The 17,347-nt window shown below is 39.7% G+C and overlaps 2 protein-coding genes across 2 annotated transcripts; one reads left to right on the plus strand and one right to left on the minus strand.

Annotated features, from left to right (window-relative positions):
• Nucleotides 1-1,682: 1,682 nt before the first annotated feature.
• On the plus strand, nt 1,683-2,069 carry LOC124264915. The gene has a single exon (XM_046699695.1). The coding sequence runs from the start codon at nt 1,683-1,685 to the stop codon at nt 2,067-2,069; it is 387 nt and encodes a 128-aa protein (XP_046555651.1).
• A 4,567-nt stretch (nt 2,070-6,636) lies between these two features.
• On the minus strand, nt 6,637-11,066 carry LOC124264916 (glycoprotein-N-acetylgalactosamine 3-beta-galactosyltransferase 1-like). The gene is made up of 3 exons (XM_046699696.1): nt 10,796-11,066; nt 8,250-8,911; nt 6,637-6,829 (listed from the first exon to the last, which is right to left on the minus strand). The coding sequence occupies exons 1-3, from the start codon at nt 11,064-11,066 to the stop codon at nt 6,656-6,658; spliced, it is 1,107 nt and encodes a 368-aa protein (XP_046555652.1). The 3' UTR covers nt 6,637-6,655.
• Nucleotides 11,067-17,347: the final 6,281 nt, after the last annotated feature.

Genomic DNA, 17,347 nt, shown 5'->3' on the forward strand with positions numbered 1-17,347 from the left:
AATCAAAGAGAGTATTTAATTAAAATCTTGCTTTTTCAATGTGTCTTTTGTTTTTTGTGATTGATCGAAAACGGAACAATGGATACCACTCTGACTCACATGGGTTTTGCACAGTCATAAGTGACTTATACAAAAACATCATCAGTTACTCTTCTCATGAAATGAAGAATCTGTATGACACACACAAATCGGTTCTCTAACTTGAAATCGTTGGGAAAATATTTACATATGAAGAGGTGTAACATTTCTTTTGGCGTTCAGTTTATATAAAGCTTTAAAATTTCAATTCTGTTTTCAACAATGGTGTAATGCCTGAAGCTTGGCTAGTTGGTTACATAAAGCCAATTTATAAAAACAAAGGAGACCCTGCTGAACCATGTAACTATATGGGAATTTCTTTAATGAGTTGTTTATGAAAGCTTTTCAACTCCATTTTAAGTGCACGAATGCAAAAGTATTCATACAAAATTCATTTAATAAGTAAGTAACACACCGGCTTTAGAAGTAAATATTTCTCGATGGATCAAATTAACGTTCGGAAATGATTAATTGACTTCGTTGTGTTTTCGTTGATTTCAAGTACAGCTTTTTTTTATACTGAAGCGGCCTTTGGTATAAATTAATTCAGAGTAATATCGATGGAAAATATTTCTGCATCATAAAGAATATGTAATGAGGTATACAATCTAGAGTTGTACATGATGTGAGGTGAAATTGGGTTTAACGTCGTGCTTAAGAATATTCCGCTCATATGACGACGTGCATGCGTGTGTATGTGTATGTGCAGCTGCTTGTACTAGCCCAGACTGAAGCTGGTTTTATAGTGCTAACCCACTGAGATACCATGCCGCAGTGAAGCATGAATACCCCACTCAGACACATTATACTGACTCCGAGCCGACCAGTCCTTGTTGTACCCATTAATGCCGAGCGCCAGGCAGGGACCATGTACCTGATGTAGTAACCAATGCCTTCCCTTGTAAGATTGGGATTAGACAGGGTGAAAATCTATCTCCTTCCTCTTTGCTTTGTATATAAATGATCTTGAGTGTTTCCTTTATGAACATGATGTACCTGGCCTCGGACATGTAAATAGGCTTATTGAGGACCAGCTTGGTATCTTTATGAAATTGTTGATATTACTTTACGGTAGTACTTTACGCTGACGATACTGTCATATTAGCTGAAACAAGTGATGGACTGCAAAAATCTTTGAATGTATTTGACCATTATTGTTAAGAATGGAAATTAAGTGTGGCTTTAGAAAAAGGAAAAAACAGAGGTTGTTATATTTTCAAAAGGATATTGTAAGACGAAATGCAACTTTACGTTAAGTGGTACATCTGTTGATATTTCAAATGAATATCTGAATCTTGGTGTACTTTTCACTGGTAATGGTCCGTTCGATAGAGCAATCAAAAGCATTCGTCAACTTGATATTCCAATAGACTGCCAATTGAAATTGTTTGATGACCTTGTTAAATGAATTCTTCTCTGTGGCGCAGAAGTTTGGGGGTTTAAAATGTTATCATCATCGGACGTGTCCATCTTAAAGTTTGTAAATATGTTTTTAACGTGACTTAACTTGGTTTTAGGGGGGTGGTTAGAGCTGAAATGAATGTACTGGTCGGAATGGGTGGGTTTTCTGTAGACCGTGGTTTGGATCTTGTTGCAGGGGTCCCATGGGGTCCCCTCTTTCCCCCATTCTTACTGAAATCTACATGACCCATTTTGAAGAAGAAGCCCTGGCCTCCTCTCCCATCCAACCTGTGTGCTGGTATAGGAAGGTGGGTGACATCTTTGTCGTCCTCAGAAAAGACCAAGATCCCACCTCACTACTCCAGCACCTCAACACCCAACATTCCAGGATCAAGTTCACCATGGAGACAGAGAACGACAACAAACTCCCCTTCTTAGATGTCCTTATTTCCAGAGACCCCTGCAACAAGATCCAAACCGCGGTCAACAGAAAACCCACCCATTCCGACCAGAACATTCATTTCAACTCTAAACCAACCCCCAAAAAAAATCCAACAAAACAACCAAGTCTGGTGTCATCTCAACCCTGACAAGGCGCGCCAGGTAGATTTGCGATGACTTTCAGCATGAGCTTAATCACCTACAACGTATCTTCACCAACCTCAGCCAGTATCCCACCAACCTAGTCAAGAGGACCATCTCCATCACGCTCCAGGCCAAACCCTAATTGACGAAGCATGAAGCCGCCACCATTAGGATTACCCTTCCTTATATTGGCAAGACCTCCCACCAAATCAGCAGACTTCTCAAGCACCAAGCAGGTATCGACAGCATCTTCTCTGGCTCTCCAACCCTCAGGACCATTCTCCAGACTAATGGGCGTAATCCACCCCTCCACTAAGCAACCCCCCAAAGGAGTGATTTACAAGATTTACTGTGAATGTGGTGATTCTTATATAGGTGAAACCTCCCGTCCCGTTGACACCCATCATAAAAGAACACAAAACCTCTACAGCTAAGGCAGACAGCAAATCAGCCCTCTCAGATCACCAGCAAAAGTTCCCTACCCATCAAATCCAGTTTGACGAATTCGAAGTCCTATCAACCAATAATCAGGACTTTACAAAAAGAAAACTGTTGGAAGCCATCGAAATCCGCCGCCACAAACCTTTGATCAACCGTTACCAAGGATACTACATCCCATCAGCCTATGCAGAACTAATCAAACTATAGACCATCAATAGCACCCTGTCTATTTGTTGTTACTACTTAATCCCCCTGTTTATTGGCTTCATCACTAGTGCTATTTGTTGTTTTTAGTCCCTTACTGGCCTCTTCCAATTATATACTCCGAAACGCTGTGTTTCTCCTATTGTATATTCTTGAAGGAGTAAGGATATACTCCGAAACGCTGTGTTCCTCCTATTGTATATCCTTGAAGGAGTAAGGATATACTCCGAAACACTGTGTTCCTCCTATTGTTCCTCTTATTGTATATCCTTGAAGGAGTAAGGGTATACTCCGAAACGCTGTGTTCCTCCTATTGTTGTTCCTTGAAGGAGTAAGGATATACTCCGAAACGCTGTGTTCCTCCTATTGTATATCCTTGAAGGAGTAAGGATATACTCCGAAACGGTGTGTTCCTCCTATTGTTCCTCCTATTGTATATCCTGGAAGAAGTAAGGATATACTCCGAAACACTGTGTTCCTCCTATTGTTCCTCCTATTGTATATCCTTGAAGGAGTAAGGATATACTCCGAAACGGTGTGTTCCTCCTATTGTTCTTCCTATTGTATATCCTTGAAGGAGTAAGGATATACTCCGAAACGCTGTGTTCCTCCTATTGTTCTTCTTATTGTATATCCTTGAATGAGTAAGGATATACATTGAAACGCTGTGCTCCTCCTATTGTTCCTCTTATTGTATATCCTTGAAGGAGTAAGGATATACTCCGAAACGCTGTGTTCCTCCTATTGTATATCCTTGAAGGAGTAAGGATATACTCCGAAACACTGTGTTCCTCCTATTGTTCCTCTTATTGTATATCCTTGAAGGAGTAAGGGTATACTCCGAAACGCTGTGTTCTTCTATTGTTGTTCCTTGAAGGAGTAAGGATATACTCCGAAACGCTGTGTTCCTCCTATTGTATATCCTGGAAGGAGTAAGGATATACTCCGAAACGCTGTGTTCCTCCTATTGTTCCTCCTATTGTATATCCTTGAAGGAGTAAGGATATACTCCGAAACGCTGTGTTCCTCCTATTGTTCTTCTTCTTGTATATCCTTGAAGGAGTAAGGATATACTCCGAAACTCTGTGTTCTCCTATTGTATATCCTTGAAGGAGTAAGGATATACTCCGAAACACTGTGTTCCTCCTATTGTTCTTCTTATTGTATATCTTGAAGGAGTAAGGATATACTCCGAAACACTGTGTTCCTCCAATTGTTCCTCCTATTGTATATCCTTGAAGGAGTAAGGATATACTCCGAAACACTGTGTTCCTCCTATTGTTCTTCTTATTGTATATCCTTGAAGGAGTAAGGATATACTCCCAAACGCTGTGTTCCTCCTATTGTTCTTCTTATTGTATATCCTTGAAGGAGTAAGGATATATTCCGAAACGCTGTGCTCCTCCTATTGTTCCTCCTATTGTATATCCTTGAAGGAGTAAGGATATACTCCGAAACACTGTGTTCCTCCTATTTTACCTTATTGTATATCCTTGAAGGAGTAAGGATATACTCCGAAACACTGTGTTCCTCCTATTGTTCTTCTTATTGTATATCCTTGAAGGAGACCCGGTACATATTTAGTTGTGTCGTTGAACCAATGAAACTGTTTGAGTGGAATGTATTGGCCGATATGGTAAAGGTATGTATGATAGATCACCGCGAGTGGATCAATGTCCTCATGCTCATGATCATTGTCCACTGTCATGTTGCTCTTTACACCAAATGAAATTTGTTTCTAACGATAGTCCAAGATGGGTATTCTTTAGCACTGACGTTATACATTTACCTACGTTCGCATGAAAATGTACTAATGTGTGGTAACAAGGTACGTACATGGTGAAATGCTCCGTGTGTGTTTGTGTGTCTGTGTGTGTGTGTGTGTGTGTGTCTGTGTGTGTACGTGTGTCTCTCTCTCTGTGTGTGTGTCTGTGTGTGTACGTGTGTGTGTGTGTAACTAATCATTTGCTTTTGCTTTTTTTTTGGCTTATAGCAAGAGTTTTAAATTGTGTGTAATATTCATATAGCCCATGTTTTAATTTGTACTTAATATTGTTGTAGCACCCGTTATTTTTGGTGTTCTTACTTCCCCATCTGGCCTCATCCAATTATGTGCCACTTATTGTTCAATTACATACTGTTCTTAATGTTAATCGGAAGTTTCTCACAACATACTATACACGTATCATTCTAACTACTTGGTTGTAGTCACTTTTAGCTTGATAGCGATGTAAGAATCTATACCAAATCGTCGCTCGATGCAATAAAGACGATTTCTTTTTATAAAGTTGTATGCTTCATTACTTTGAAGTACTATAGAACAGTATAACACGTACATAATAATTTTGAACATAATAATTGTAGACAATTCATTGTGATACAATACAATACACTATGATGGTATAATTGAAAAAACAATTGGAACACTATGGAATATTTGAAAATATTGGGGTGTTTTAACACATAAATCTATGTATTTTCAACGTTTGAGGTGAGGAGAAATGGGACTGCGTTTGAAATGTTTTAATAGCATGCCCACTGACATCCTATGTGTGGCCACAGTTTAACATGGACACCCCAGTCAAAGACAACTGATTCATCCCCCGAATGACCAACTCCAGGCAGAGTAACAACAAGTAGCATCTTTTAACATGGATTGGTGTGGCGTGGCTCGGGAATCGAAGCACCGACCTTTCACAGTGCGGGTAGATGATCTATCCATTAGAACAGAGACAGTAATGCATGTACGAAAGAGCGTAAGTAATTTTTTATCACAGTCTGGCTATAACCGTAATGATCTCGCCAAGGGCGAGGAGAGGAATAACTGATAATTGACAAGTGCGTATTTTCAAGTGTGTCAAACGTTCCATGCTTATTTGTTTTTGTCTTGAGGTGAACAGCTGACTTGTTATGGCGTTACACAGAAATACAGAGACAAAACAACTCAATCGGCAGAATCGAGAACTATCTTTATATAGATGAACATGATGCATGCAGTTTTACCGATGATGAAGACAATAATTTCACTCGTTTACTCTCCTCGCACAGAGGACTAAGATATACCAGAAAAACAAGTTGATGTGCTTGTAATGGTACTGTATGAGCCTCTCTTAAACTGTTACATCTACACTCATCACTCAACATGTTGATGAGGGGCGGTGGGGTAGCCTAGTGGTTAAAGCGTTGGCTCGTCACGCCGAAGACCCGGGTTCGATTCGCCACATGGGCATAATGTGTGAAACCCATTTCTGGTGTTCCCCGCCGTGATATTGCTGGAATATTGCTAAAAGCGGCGTAAAACTAAACTCAGTCAGTGATGTTGATGAGTGAGCGAGTTTGATTTCACTATAATCGTGTTAAACACTGCATCTACCTCTTTGATAGGCATTTAAAAGTTGAAGTACAAAGAAAAGATAAGAATATATAGAACCTATGCCGAAACGTCATTCCTGTTGTTATAAGGAAGCTGTTCATCCATGTATTCTTATCCTTCTTTAAAGTGATGTGGATGGAAATCCCGAACTGCTCAACAATAACTAAAACCTGTCTTGCGGAGATCGATATCACAGTGTGAACAAGTAAGTAGTTTAATAGAAGAACAATGGAAGAAGTTACAGCTGTCAGACAGTGTTGATTACTCAAATACAGAGGGGCCGTTCTTTGTGACACGTAGTAAACAATATCGGAAACACGTTGAATTTCTTTGTTCCGCCATGCGTGACACATGTAACATGTGGAACATGCTTCCCTATGTCAGTATAATAGTGCCATAGTGCCTTAACGTAATCATATCGATTTGTTATATCACCATAAAAACTTTATACACGATTAGTAGTATAATATTGTTTCATGCAATTGGAGACATACGAACAACACCAAATTACTTGATGGAGCATTCCAGTCGAACAAGACATAAGTCGAATGGCCGTTCTCTGTGTCACTTCACTTATGTGTTGATCTCCTGAGTTCCGGGTTTCACCTTCTCTATTCTGTTGAGCTCCTGAGTGCCGGACACAATGCCATACGGTCGTAAGTGGTAGATGTAAAACTCCAGATCGTACATCTTCTGTGGTTTCACGTAGTGGAAGGATATAGCGTAGTCGGAGATGCTGTCTACACCCTAAAATATATAATGATAATGTGAGCTCGTTACACTAAGCCAATAAATACTTACATGTCGACTTTCCTTCTATACCTAACAGTCTAGAATTAACAAAATTCTAGCTATTTGAGTCGTAGATAAAACTCGTTATGACATCAACTTTAAACCGATTGTCATAAAGAGGGTGGATATATGTTTACTTCTATTATGGACCATTTGATATACAAGTGTGGAAAAAGTCACATTGTTGCATACAAGTGGAGGTATGTCTTTAGAAATCTAAAACTATTACTACTAATATGTATTGTTATATCTTTTGAGGTTTAAAGATTTGTTAATTTTTTATCATTGAAAATACGTTTTGCTTGATATGATCTAGGCTGCCCGAGGCATGCATAGAATTAACCCCATTCTTTCTATATATCAAACCCCATGATATTTGTAGGATTATGAACCTTTCTTTCATAAAACAGAGATACTTTTTAAAAGCTTTGATGAAATACACATCATCCAACTGTGCTCTTTCAGTGCATCAAATCTTTGTATTCTTGTGTAATAAATGTCACAGGCTAAAATCTGTTTGTCACTAACACTGCACCATACTTTCCAGCACTCTCACTGATGTTGGTGTAAACAGCCCACCTTACTTGTGGTCTGACTGGAACATCCTGGGCTTTGGCACATGCAGTCCCTGCAAATGTTGCAGAGGCAGGTCACATGACTGCTCTCTATAAAAACTATATGTGCCAGAGGCCAGGCACACACCATGTCAGGCAACAACTTTAACATGTTGTTAAACAGGTATGTTGTGAATTTGGAATGATAGTTGTATTTAAGTATGCAAAAGGTATTTATTTCTCAGGTATGAAGTATATTCAACATGATATTAAACAATGTTATGGGGAATTGCCAGTGATAAAATTAATTGTTCAAAATACAATTAATTCCATAGAATATATTTTGAGTATTTAGTAATTGATTAACATTTATATTATTTGTGTACACACACCATGTCAGGCAGCAACTATACCATGTTGTTGTGATCCACAGGTTTCATTCACCCAATAAAATACATCAGCTAGAATGGACTTTGTAGTTCCTGCGACATAAAGATATGCTGGACAGGAAACACTATTGAAGTGCATTTTCCACTATTCCAATTTTCATTGTATTTCTGGTAAGCATTGTATAAATTCAGTACATAAATCACAGATTTGCCTAATACAGATGTATCCAAAGCAAGTTACGCTACATCTGGCACCTCCAGCATCAAGCAATTTCGTTTCCGCCGCTTCAAAGCAGGACCATTGATGCTGACTAAATGATTCATCTGACAAACCGCCAAACAGGTTTGGTATAGTAACAAAGTAAAAAAGATTATTCTAATGAAAAAAACAGATTCTATCCAGATAGATATAACATACTGTGTTTCACTTACCTTCTTAGCAGCACCATTTGGATCGAACCTATAAAACCACCGTGGGTATTTACCCTCCAAATGGAACTCTGGCCAAAAACAATGGAATCTGCTCCTCCCGAGGGCGTCTGCTGTGTTGGCTGTCCTCACTCCCAGGTTTTCCATACATCTGCCGAACGCCACATCTTCTGAACCACCATCACGCCTGCACAGTTTGGGTTCGTGTCCCTTCTCCCCATATCTCCTCAACGCCTCCTTACTCAGCACATATCCCGCTCCGCCACTGTAGTACCCTTGTTTGACAAGTGTCTTGAAATGATGGCCAAAAAATACAGGTTCAGATTTGTTTTGGGACGTCAGAAAGTATCGGAGATTTTCTAAAATAACATAAGTGTCATCGTCAGCTTTCATGAACCAGTCAGCATCATCAAAGTGGTTTTCGTAAATGTAACGGAAAGCTTGCATTGTTTTGGCCGTCAGATGCTTCCGGCCTTCCGACACGTTTAATCCGATTGTAGGGAACTTTGGATCTGTCACAGAGCTCATGAAAAGGACTTTGTTGCAGCGCCTTGTCCACGTGTCACGAACGACACGTGCTTTAACATCCAGGTTCTTTGGTGACGTCATTATCCAGCAGAGTACTTTCTCCTTTTGATATAGAGCCTTGGATATGGCATCGTTATCTGTTCCAATAAAGCAAAAATCATCTTTAAACTATTTCGATAAGCACTTTCAAATAGCAATAATGCTAGATTGATACGTTGCAGCTATTGAAAGACGAGTGAATTAGTGAGATGTGGATGGTTCAGTGGAACGGTTTGATTCAGTCGGTAGGTCAGGTGATTGAGTGAATTGGGTTTTACACCGCATGTAGGTTTATTCCAACACGATTATAATGGGGATAGCTGAAATTGGTTTCTCACTGTGAACTGATGTGAGAAATAAAATTGTGGATTGACAATGCAATGTTTTAACCACAAGAGGTGTGGTTGAGGTTAAGTGTGGTGTGGGCCATCACTTCCCAGGGACATCAAAAAAGGGATTCACACAATGTACCAAAGGGGGAAACCCAACCAGTTACGTCCATCTAATCAAATACAACTTGGCTTTCAACTTCACCGACATGGCACACGTAATTAGCTGTTCAACGAAATGTCTTTGAGCTATTTCGATAAACAATTTCACATAGTGATATTGGTCGATTGATACGTTACACCTTCTCAAAGACGAGTCAGTGAGTGAGTTGATGGATGGTTCAGTGGGTTGGATTGGTTTGGTTGGTAGATCGTGTGAGTGAGTGAGTGAATTGGGTTTTACGGAAAAGAAATAGCGCCCACTTTTGTGAGATAATTTACTACATGCGGCTACCTGGAGGAAAAAACATGCCTATTTGACATTTCATGAATCCCCAGCGAAGTAGATTATTTTCAGAAAAAGCCACTTCTCTCAATGCAAAACGAAACTATCTAAAAGCAGTAAGTAAGGCAGTATCAGCAATATACTGTAACACAAATCCAGTCTTACATACATTCACAACCGTATATGTGTTTGTTATCATTAAGATTAGAAATAATCACGTACATAGAAATCATATAAAATCTAACTTCGTGCCGTGTTGTTTCATTGTCCTATCCAGATGCCCGTGAAGATCCGGGTTAGAATTGGTCTTCAGCAACCCATGGTTGTCGTAAAAGGCAACTAAGGTTATTGACTCGCTGGCTTGGTTAACACATGCCATCGTATCCCAGTTGCTGAGATTAATGCTCATGCTGTTGATCACTGGATTGTCTGGTCTGACTGGATTGATTACAGACCGCCGCCATATAGCTGGAATATTGCGGAGTGCGGCGTTAAACAACAAACCAATAAACGTCTCAATAGTTCCAGCATAGTTCATCTGCAACAGGCAGCAGCCTTGTGACGACTTTTCACTCTCATACAGTCAATTTTAGATACCACGGATGTTTTTTCATCTGTTTAATTTTTAAGAATCCTTATCTATATTAACATTCGTGACAGAAATGGCAACTTTCACAGAGAAAATATCCTAAAACGTGAAGCACTATTTCTAGTCATTCTTTGTTTGCGTTGGTTGTGCTGGCATCAAAGTCCCAAAGGAGCCCTGGCAATATGGTCTTGTTGATGTATATCTATCACGTCATGCTCGTCACTGCCATAGATTCAGCTGTATATATATATATATATATATATGTTATTACACAAAACAATATGCAGACTTCACCGAAAGGCTTACATTAGGACAGTATGTCTGATCTCACAACAATCGCGTTTGTTTACAAATAAGGGAAAGGTTCCATCCCGTGATATGCAAATTAGCCAGTGACAGTGATGTTATTCTACGTCATCACTGTGTCAGTGTGGCATTGTTCAGCATCGATGACGTTATTCGAATCTGTGCCGTGAGATGAGAATGACGTCACACCTGAAACGATGGTATGGCTGAAGATTGTTACAGTCGCATGTATGTCATCAATATTAAAATAAACCTGTGTATGTATTAAACACACACACACACACACACACACACCCTCCCCATCGGCACTAACCTTTATGGAGACGCAGGTCCTCAAATTTGATATTTCCAGACAAGTATTGTCCCAAAGACTTCGGGAATTCTTCATGGAAGTCCTTCGATAAATTCTGCATCTCCCTTGAATGAACATCTTGTGAATGTACAGTGTTCACAATAGACGAGACGAAATGAAAGTCGGAATGTTCAATTTTAAAGAACACAACACAAATGGACGCCAACGAAAATCCAACTGTTAAACCTAACACAGCAGCAGATAGTTTTGTGACAGGAGGGAAGGTGGCCATTTTTCAGTTATTTCACTGTTGTTGATTTACATCCACGTAGTTGGGGCAAATCTCTCCCTTTGTAACTTGTACCTTATCAATATTTCCCTTTTCAGGAATTATGTACGTTTTTGAAACCTGATATTTGTAGCCACTGTATGGATATTGACTTTCAACTCTCCAGCGCCTTTCTAACAGTTAATCGTTGATCGCTGGAAAGAGGCTGAAAAGAAACAAACGATCAATCAGATTGTGTTCAATTGGACAGTTATGATGCGTTCATAAAAGGTTATTAGATTTAAACAAAATTGTTCACCTGTATGCATTCCATGATTACCTTTGACAGGGCGCTTGCCATCAGGACATCTAAATAACACACGTTTAAAAATGCCTATTCTAAACATATAACGTAGATGTATATATACCTGTAGTATTGATTCGGCAACATTTACGTCTTGAGGTGGCTGTTAGTATGTAACAGATGTCCATTGAAGGGCGAGAGCCAGACTTTTGTCTGGTGTATCATGATATTGTAACACATCATAAAATGTGTATAACTGCCATCAATTAGCAAGTCATTTGGTGACTGTTGGTAGGCAATTAATAGGTTTCTGTAGAAATCATTGGCTACTGGAAATAGACTCACAACATAACACCCATCGTTGTCGTCAATTTGCCGTGTGTTGGTTGGGGCTTGGGTATTGCAGAGAATTCATATATTGCGATATATTGCGATGCGAAAGCATATATTGCAATATGTATTGCGATATATTGCAAGAAGAATTTTTAAACAAAAACCTACTTATAATCGACTTAATGCTTGTTTTATAAAGCAAAAATAGAACAAAATCAATATGCTTGATTAAGCTTTAATAACAGCTTTTAATCATGACAAAAAAAATTAAATATTTTTTAGCACAAATGAACCAAGGTAATATTCGAAGATTTCCGAATGTTACGAAGTTTTCGAATGCAAGTCAAAATATCGGTTTTCGATCGGCGTATCGCAATACGTATCGTTTTCATTTCTGCACCGGTAAATACCGGTAAAGCGGTTATATCGCGCAGCCCTAGTGTTGGGTATATACGGTGGGTGGGAGCAGTCTGTCCCCTTTAGTCAGAATTCATCAAACAAAACTATAACGGTTGGTAATATATATGTTAGATTCCTCACCTCCCTTCAAAAACATATTCTTTGCCGTTCCCAACACTGATTATTTAATACATTATCGCCGTATTCAGCATAATTTCCAGCTGTGTGACCACGGCCTGGTGTCAGTCGAGTTTTGACAACACGATGATGCCTGTTATAAGCGTCCATCAACACTGTCCAGTACAATGATGGGCAATGAGCCGGAGGAGTCTCGCCAGGCCGACATTTGAACCAAATGGACATGCGGGTAGGTGCGCCAGGCCGACTTGCCGGTGTCCTTTGATGTAATTAACGCCAATTATCATTGTTTTGACAGTACGGGGGTGGTGTCAGCTCATGACGAGTTCACCACTTACTGAATATACTTTGCAAGAGTTAGTTCTAGCTCATGGTTTAATTAACGAGTTCACCAAAGAGGCCTCCAAAGAAGACGAAATACCCTAATTTGGACACACCGTTCTTGACTCTCAAGGACAGACTTCAAGCCAACCGTACCACTCCAATTCGACAGTTCTTGGACGAAGTTGCGGCTTGCTTGCACTTTGAATGAATATAAGTATGTCATGTGAATGAAATAAATGTATGAAATCTGATGGATTGAATGGAATGTCTGAATGTATTTAATAAATGTATGAAACGTGCTTAAAATTAATGTATTCGATATATATAAATTGCCCAAAATGTATATGAAATGTATGAAAAGTGCTTGTGAATGATAAATTGTATAAATAAATGAACGAAAAAATGTATAAAAATGTACATGTTTGTGTTATGAAGTGATGAAAATATAGACTGGAAATATTCGAATCATCTTGCCAGGCGTAAATAACTTTTCCCAAACTATTTTTTGACATGTTCCCCAGGTTTAATCCACCACTTCCATTGTTTCGCTAATCCTTTTTAAATTGGCAAAGGTAAAATGTTGCGCCAGGACGACTTGCTAGAAGGGGCAAAAATGAGCACATTAACCCGATTGTCGGCCTGGCGGTACCTCCCCCAATGAGCCATGCTAGGTAAGAGCATGACAACGATTACCAGTTTCACTCTCTCACTCACACAAAATGACTTCCTCACTCACTCACTCACTCACTCACTCACTCACTCACTCACTCACTCACTCACTCACTCACTCACCCACCCACCCACTCACTCACTCACTCACTCACTCACTCACTCACTTATTTCTATACTGTCAGAATCGATCGGATATAGTTTCATTGACTGACCCCTTACCACTATATTTCATCATAATTCTGACAGGTAGTTTTCTCGTTATGCCGAAAGGAATTAGTTTATACAATATTGAAGTGCTGGTATTCTTTTGTATATTGATATATACCATTTTATGTTCAATTGCAACAATAATATAAACATAAATCACAAATGAGGAGAAATGTCCATATCAATAATAATAAAATTTGTTAATTAAATATAAGGTCCAATGCCCAACAAATGCTAATAGTTCAATCATAAGGAACTTGGTTTGTTTAAAAAAAAATCTGACACGTGCACATGCTTGACGTTTGATGTGATACAATTTAAACTTAACAGAACAATACTATCACTTGAGACTTGCGATCCTTCAAGAAACACGAGTGCACAAAAGGCGTTTTTCAATGTTTATCAACACATTTCTATACTGTCAGAATGGATCAGTTATAGTTTCATATACTGATCCCAAAGCAGATGTTGCTTGAAATATTCACTACCATTCCACTCTCAAATGGTGTATGACCGCCTCCGTGGTGTAGTGGTTAGAGCGTCCACCCGGAGAGCGGAAGGTCGCGGGTTCGATCCCCGACCGCGTCATACCAAAAGACGTTAAAATATGGTACTTGTTGGTCCCAGCCTAACGCTCGGCATTAATGGGTACAACAAGGACTGGTCGGCTCGGAGTCAGTATAATGTGTCTGAGTGGGGTATTCATGCTTCACTGCGGCATGGTATCTCAGTGGGATAGCACTATAAAACCAGCTACAGTCTGGGCTAGTACAAGCAGCCTCACATACACATACACACGCATGCACGTCGTCATATGAGCGAAATATTCTCAAGCACGAAGTTAAACCCAATTTCACCTCACCTCACCTCACCTCACCTCACCGCAAATGGTGTATGATGTCAATGATCAGTTACGTTTCAGAACTTTTCGGTCGAAGACTCCTCAATACTCGAGGAATTATTTTTATTGATCCTGATACTCAAATCTATTTCGAGGACTACATGCCATACAGTAGGTTGATACAATTGTAATGAGATATAAGGTCTCAATATCTTCTTGTTCTACTTTGTCTGGCGCAGCTGTTGGCTGCTGCTCTGACTGCGACAAGAATGGTTATCGATAACATTACCTAAAACGCGTTTGAATACATATGCAAGTGGGTTTGTACGCATATGACACATAATATTCAACACTGGGTCTATTGATTAGGTCACAGTCGTACTGAGGACGTCGCGAATATCCCCTGTCGCAACGTGTACTCCTCGTCACAACGTCGAAACATCATTTGCTTGCTTTTGGTCTCTTACAGTGATTTTCGTTGTAGGACTCCCTTGCTCGCTCCCTCTCTCCCTCCTCCACCCCCTCACTCATACTACGCAAACAGTTTCATTAGCTGAACGACAAAACTAAACATGAACCGATTCCAATACGAACCAAACAATATCACATACATGCATACCTTTGCAATACCTGAAGCACCATGCCATGCAGCAGGATAGTAACAGCATGGTTAGTGCATGCATCAGGTGAAAAAGAATCGTTAAATATCAACATTCAGGTCCGCGAATTCCAGCAATTGGCCTAGTCCACAGTAAAATGCTCCTGAAATAATAAAGCACAGGTAGACGAATAGTTGATAGTACTAGCAACGAGTCACGAAGCCCAGTGACACCTATTTAGCAAAGTCGCAGAGCCTTATTATCAGACCTAGCGCAGTTTTTACGGGTGGGCAATTTCCAAAATCGAATGCAAAGGGTAACTCAGAAGACAGTACCTCCGTCACGCACTAAATTATAAAATCATTTGTAAATCGCATTTACAATAAGGGTGTTCTTTTATTTACAAGATGCAAAAAATACATTTGTAAATTTAATGTAAACCGTTTTGGCTTTTCTTCAGATGAATCATCCAGTCAGCATCGGTTTCCTGCTTTGAAACGGCTGAAACGAAATTGCTTGATGCTGGAGGTGCCAGATGAAGTGTTACCTGTTGGGAAATTTGGATACATCTGTATTAGGCAAATCATTGATTTATGTACTCAATCTACACATTGCTTCTCAGAAATACAGAGGAAACTTGAATTTTGAAAAACACATTTAAATAGTGTTACCTGTCCATCATATCTTTATAACACAAGAATACAAAGATTTGATGCACTGAAATAGCTATCAGAGTTGATGATGTGTGTTTCATCAAATTGTTTAAAATGTATTTCTGCTTTATGAAAGTAAGGTTTATAATCATAGATACATTATGGGATTTAACTTTTTTTTTTTAAAAAAAAAAAAAAGGGGTTAGTTCTATGCATGCCTGGGGCAGCCTAGATCATATCAACCAAAAACATATTTTCAATAATAAAATATATATACAAATCTTTAAACCTCAAAAGATATAACAGTACATATTAGTAGTAATAGTTATAGGTTTCCAAAGACATACCTCCACTTGTATGAAACAATGTGACATTTTCCGCCCTTGTATATCAAATAGTCCACATATATCCAGGGCACCTGTTTATGAAAATCGAGTATAGTGTTGATGTCATAACCACGTTTTCACTACGAATCAAATAGCCACAATTTTGATAATTCTGGACTAGAAGGTGTATAATGAAAGTTGACATGTAAGTATGTCTTGGTTTAGTATAAAGATCTAACATCATTATTACACTCTCTCAAAAAAGAAACGCAACCCCTATCTAAATATCTGACATCATTTCTAGAATAAAGATGGTGAATGTAAATTAGAATTTTCTTCAAAATACTGTTAATACGTTCCCATCTGATCAGTATAAGCTCCCAAACGGAACCATTTTCACACATGATGACCTTTGTATCCGTGTTATTTGAGAAAGTGCGAAATTGTCATGTACAAAATGCTAAAAGCCTGTTGCACGTGCAAATCGTTGAAAACACAGTTCATGTAGAGGGTTTTAAAAGCACGCGTAGTTTGTAATTTTTCTCTCATAATTTGCTCTGCAAATCAAGTTCGAAAATGCCCCGTTTGAGTACAGCAAATCGAAATATTGCCATTGGTCGCATTGAGGCCGGGGAAAGCTTTGGAACAGTTGCCCGTCATCTAAACGTACACAAAACAACAATCTCACGACTTTGGAATCGTTACACACAGTTCCATGCAATTGAAGATCGTCCCAGGAGCGGTAGACCTAGGATCACCACACCAGCTCAGGATCGGTTTATTCGACTCAGCCACCTACGTAATCGGCATGCCACACCCACCATCACTGCAACACAGGTGCCAGGTTTGAGGAGAGTATCGGCCCAAACCATCAGGAACCGTTTACATGAGGCAAATTTACGTGCAAGAAGACCAGTTGTTGGGCCCGTCTTGAAACGCCAACATCGACGCCAACGTCTCAGGTGGTGTACTAACGTAAGGAGATGGACCCTCAGAAACTGGAGAAGAGTCTGGTTTAGTGACGAGTCTCGTTTTCTTCTTCAACGACGTGACGGTAGACAACGTGTCTATAGACGAGCAAATGAACGTTTCGCACCGAACTGCGTTCGACAGGTCGACAGATTTGGAGGAGAAAGCATCATGGTATGGGGAGCCATGTCTTACAACCAACGGTCAGACTTGGTCATCATTCGTGGCAATTTGACGGCACAACGGTACATTGATGACGTCTTACAGCCACATCTTCTGCCGATAATCGACCAACAGAGGGAGTTGTTTCAACATGACAATGCCCGCCCTCATACAGCTCGTGCAACAGTGGCATTCCTACAGAATTCAAACGTCAACGTGATGCCGTGGCCCTCCAGATCGCCAGACATCAATCCTATCGAACATCTGTGGGACCAGCTGGATCGTCGTGTTCGTGCACGTACACCACAACCGCACACGTTGGTTGAACTGGCCGCAGCACTCCAGGAAGAGTGGAGAGCAATCCCCCCAGGAAAACAT

Source organism: Haliotis rubra, unplaced genomic scaffold (genome assembly GCF_003918875.1).
Source record: "Haliotis rubra isolate DU_JTF1 unplaced genomic scaffold, ASM391887v1 Scf95, whole genome shotgun sequence".
NCBI lineage: Eukaryota > Metazoa > Mollusca > Gastropoda > Lepetellida > Haliotidae > Haliotis > Haliotis rubra.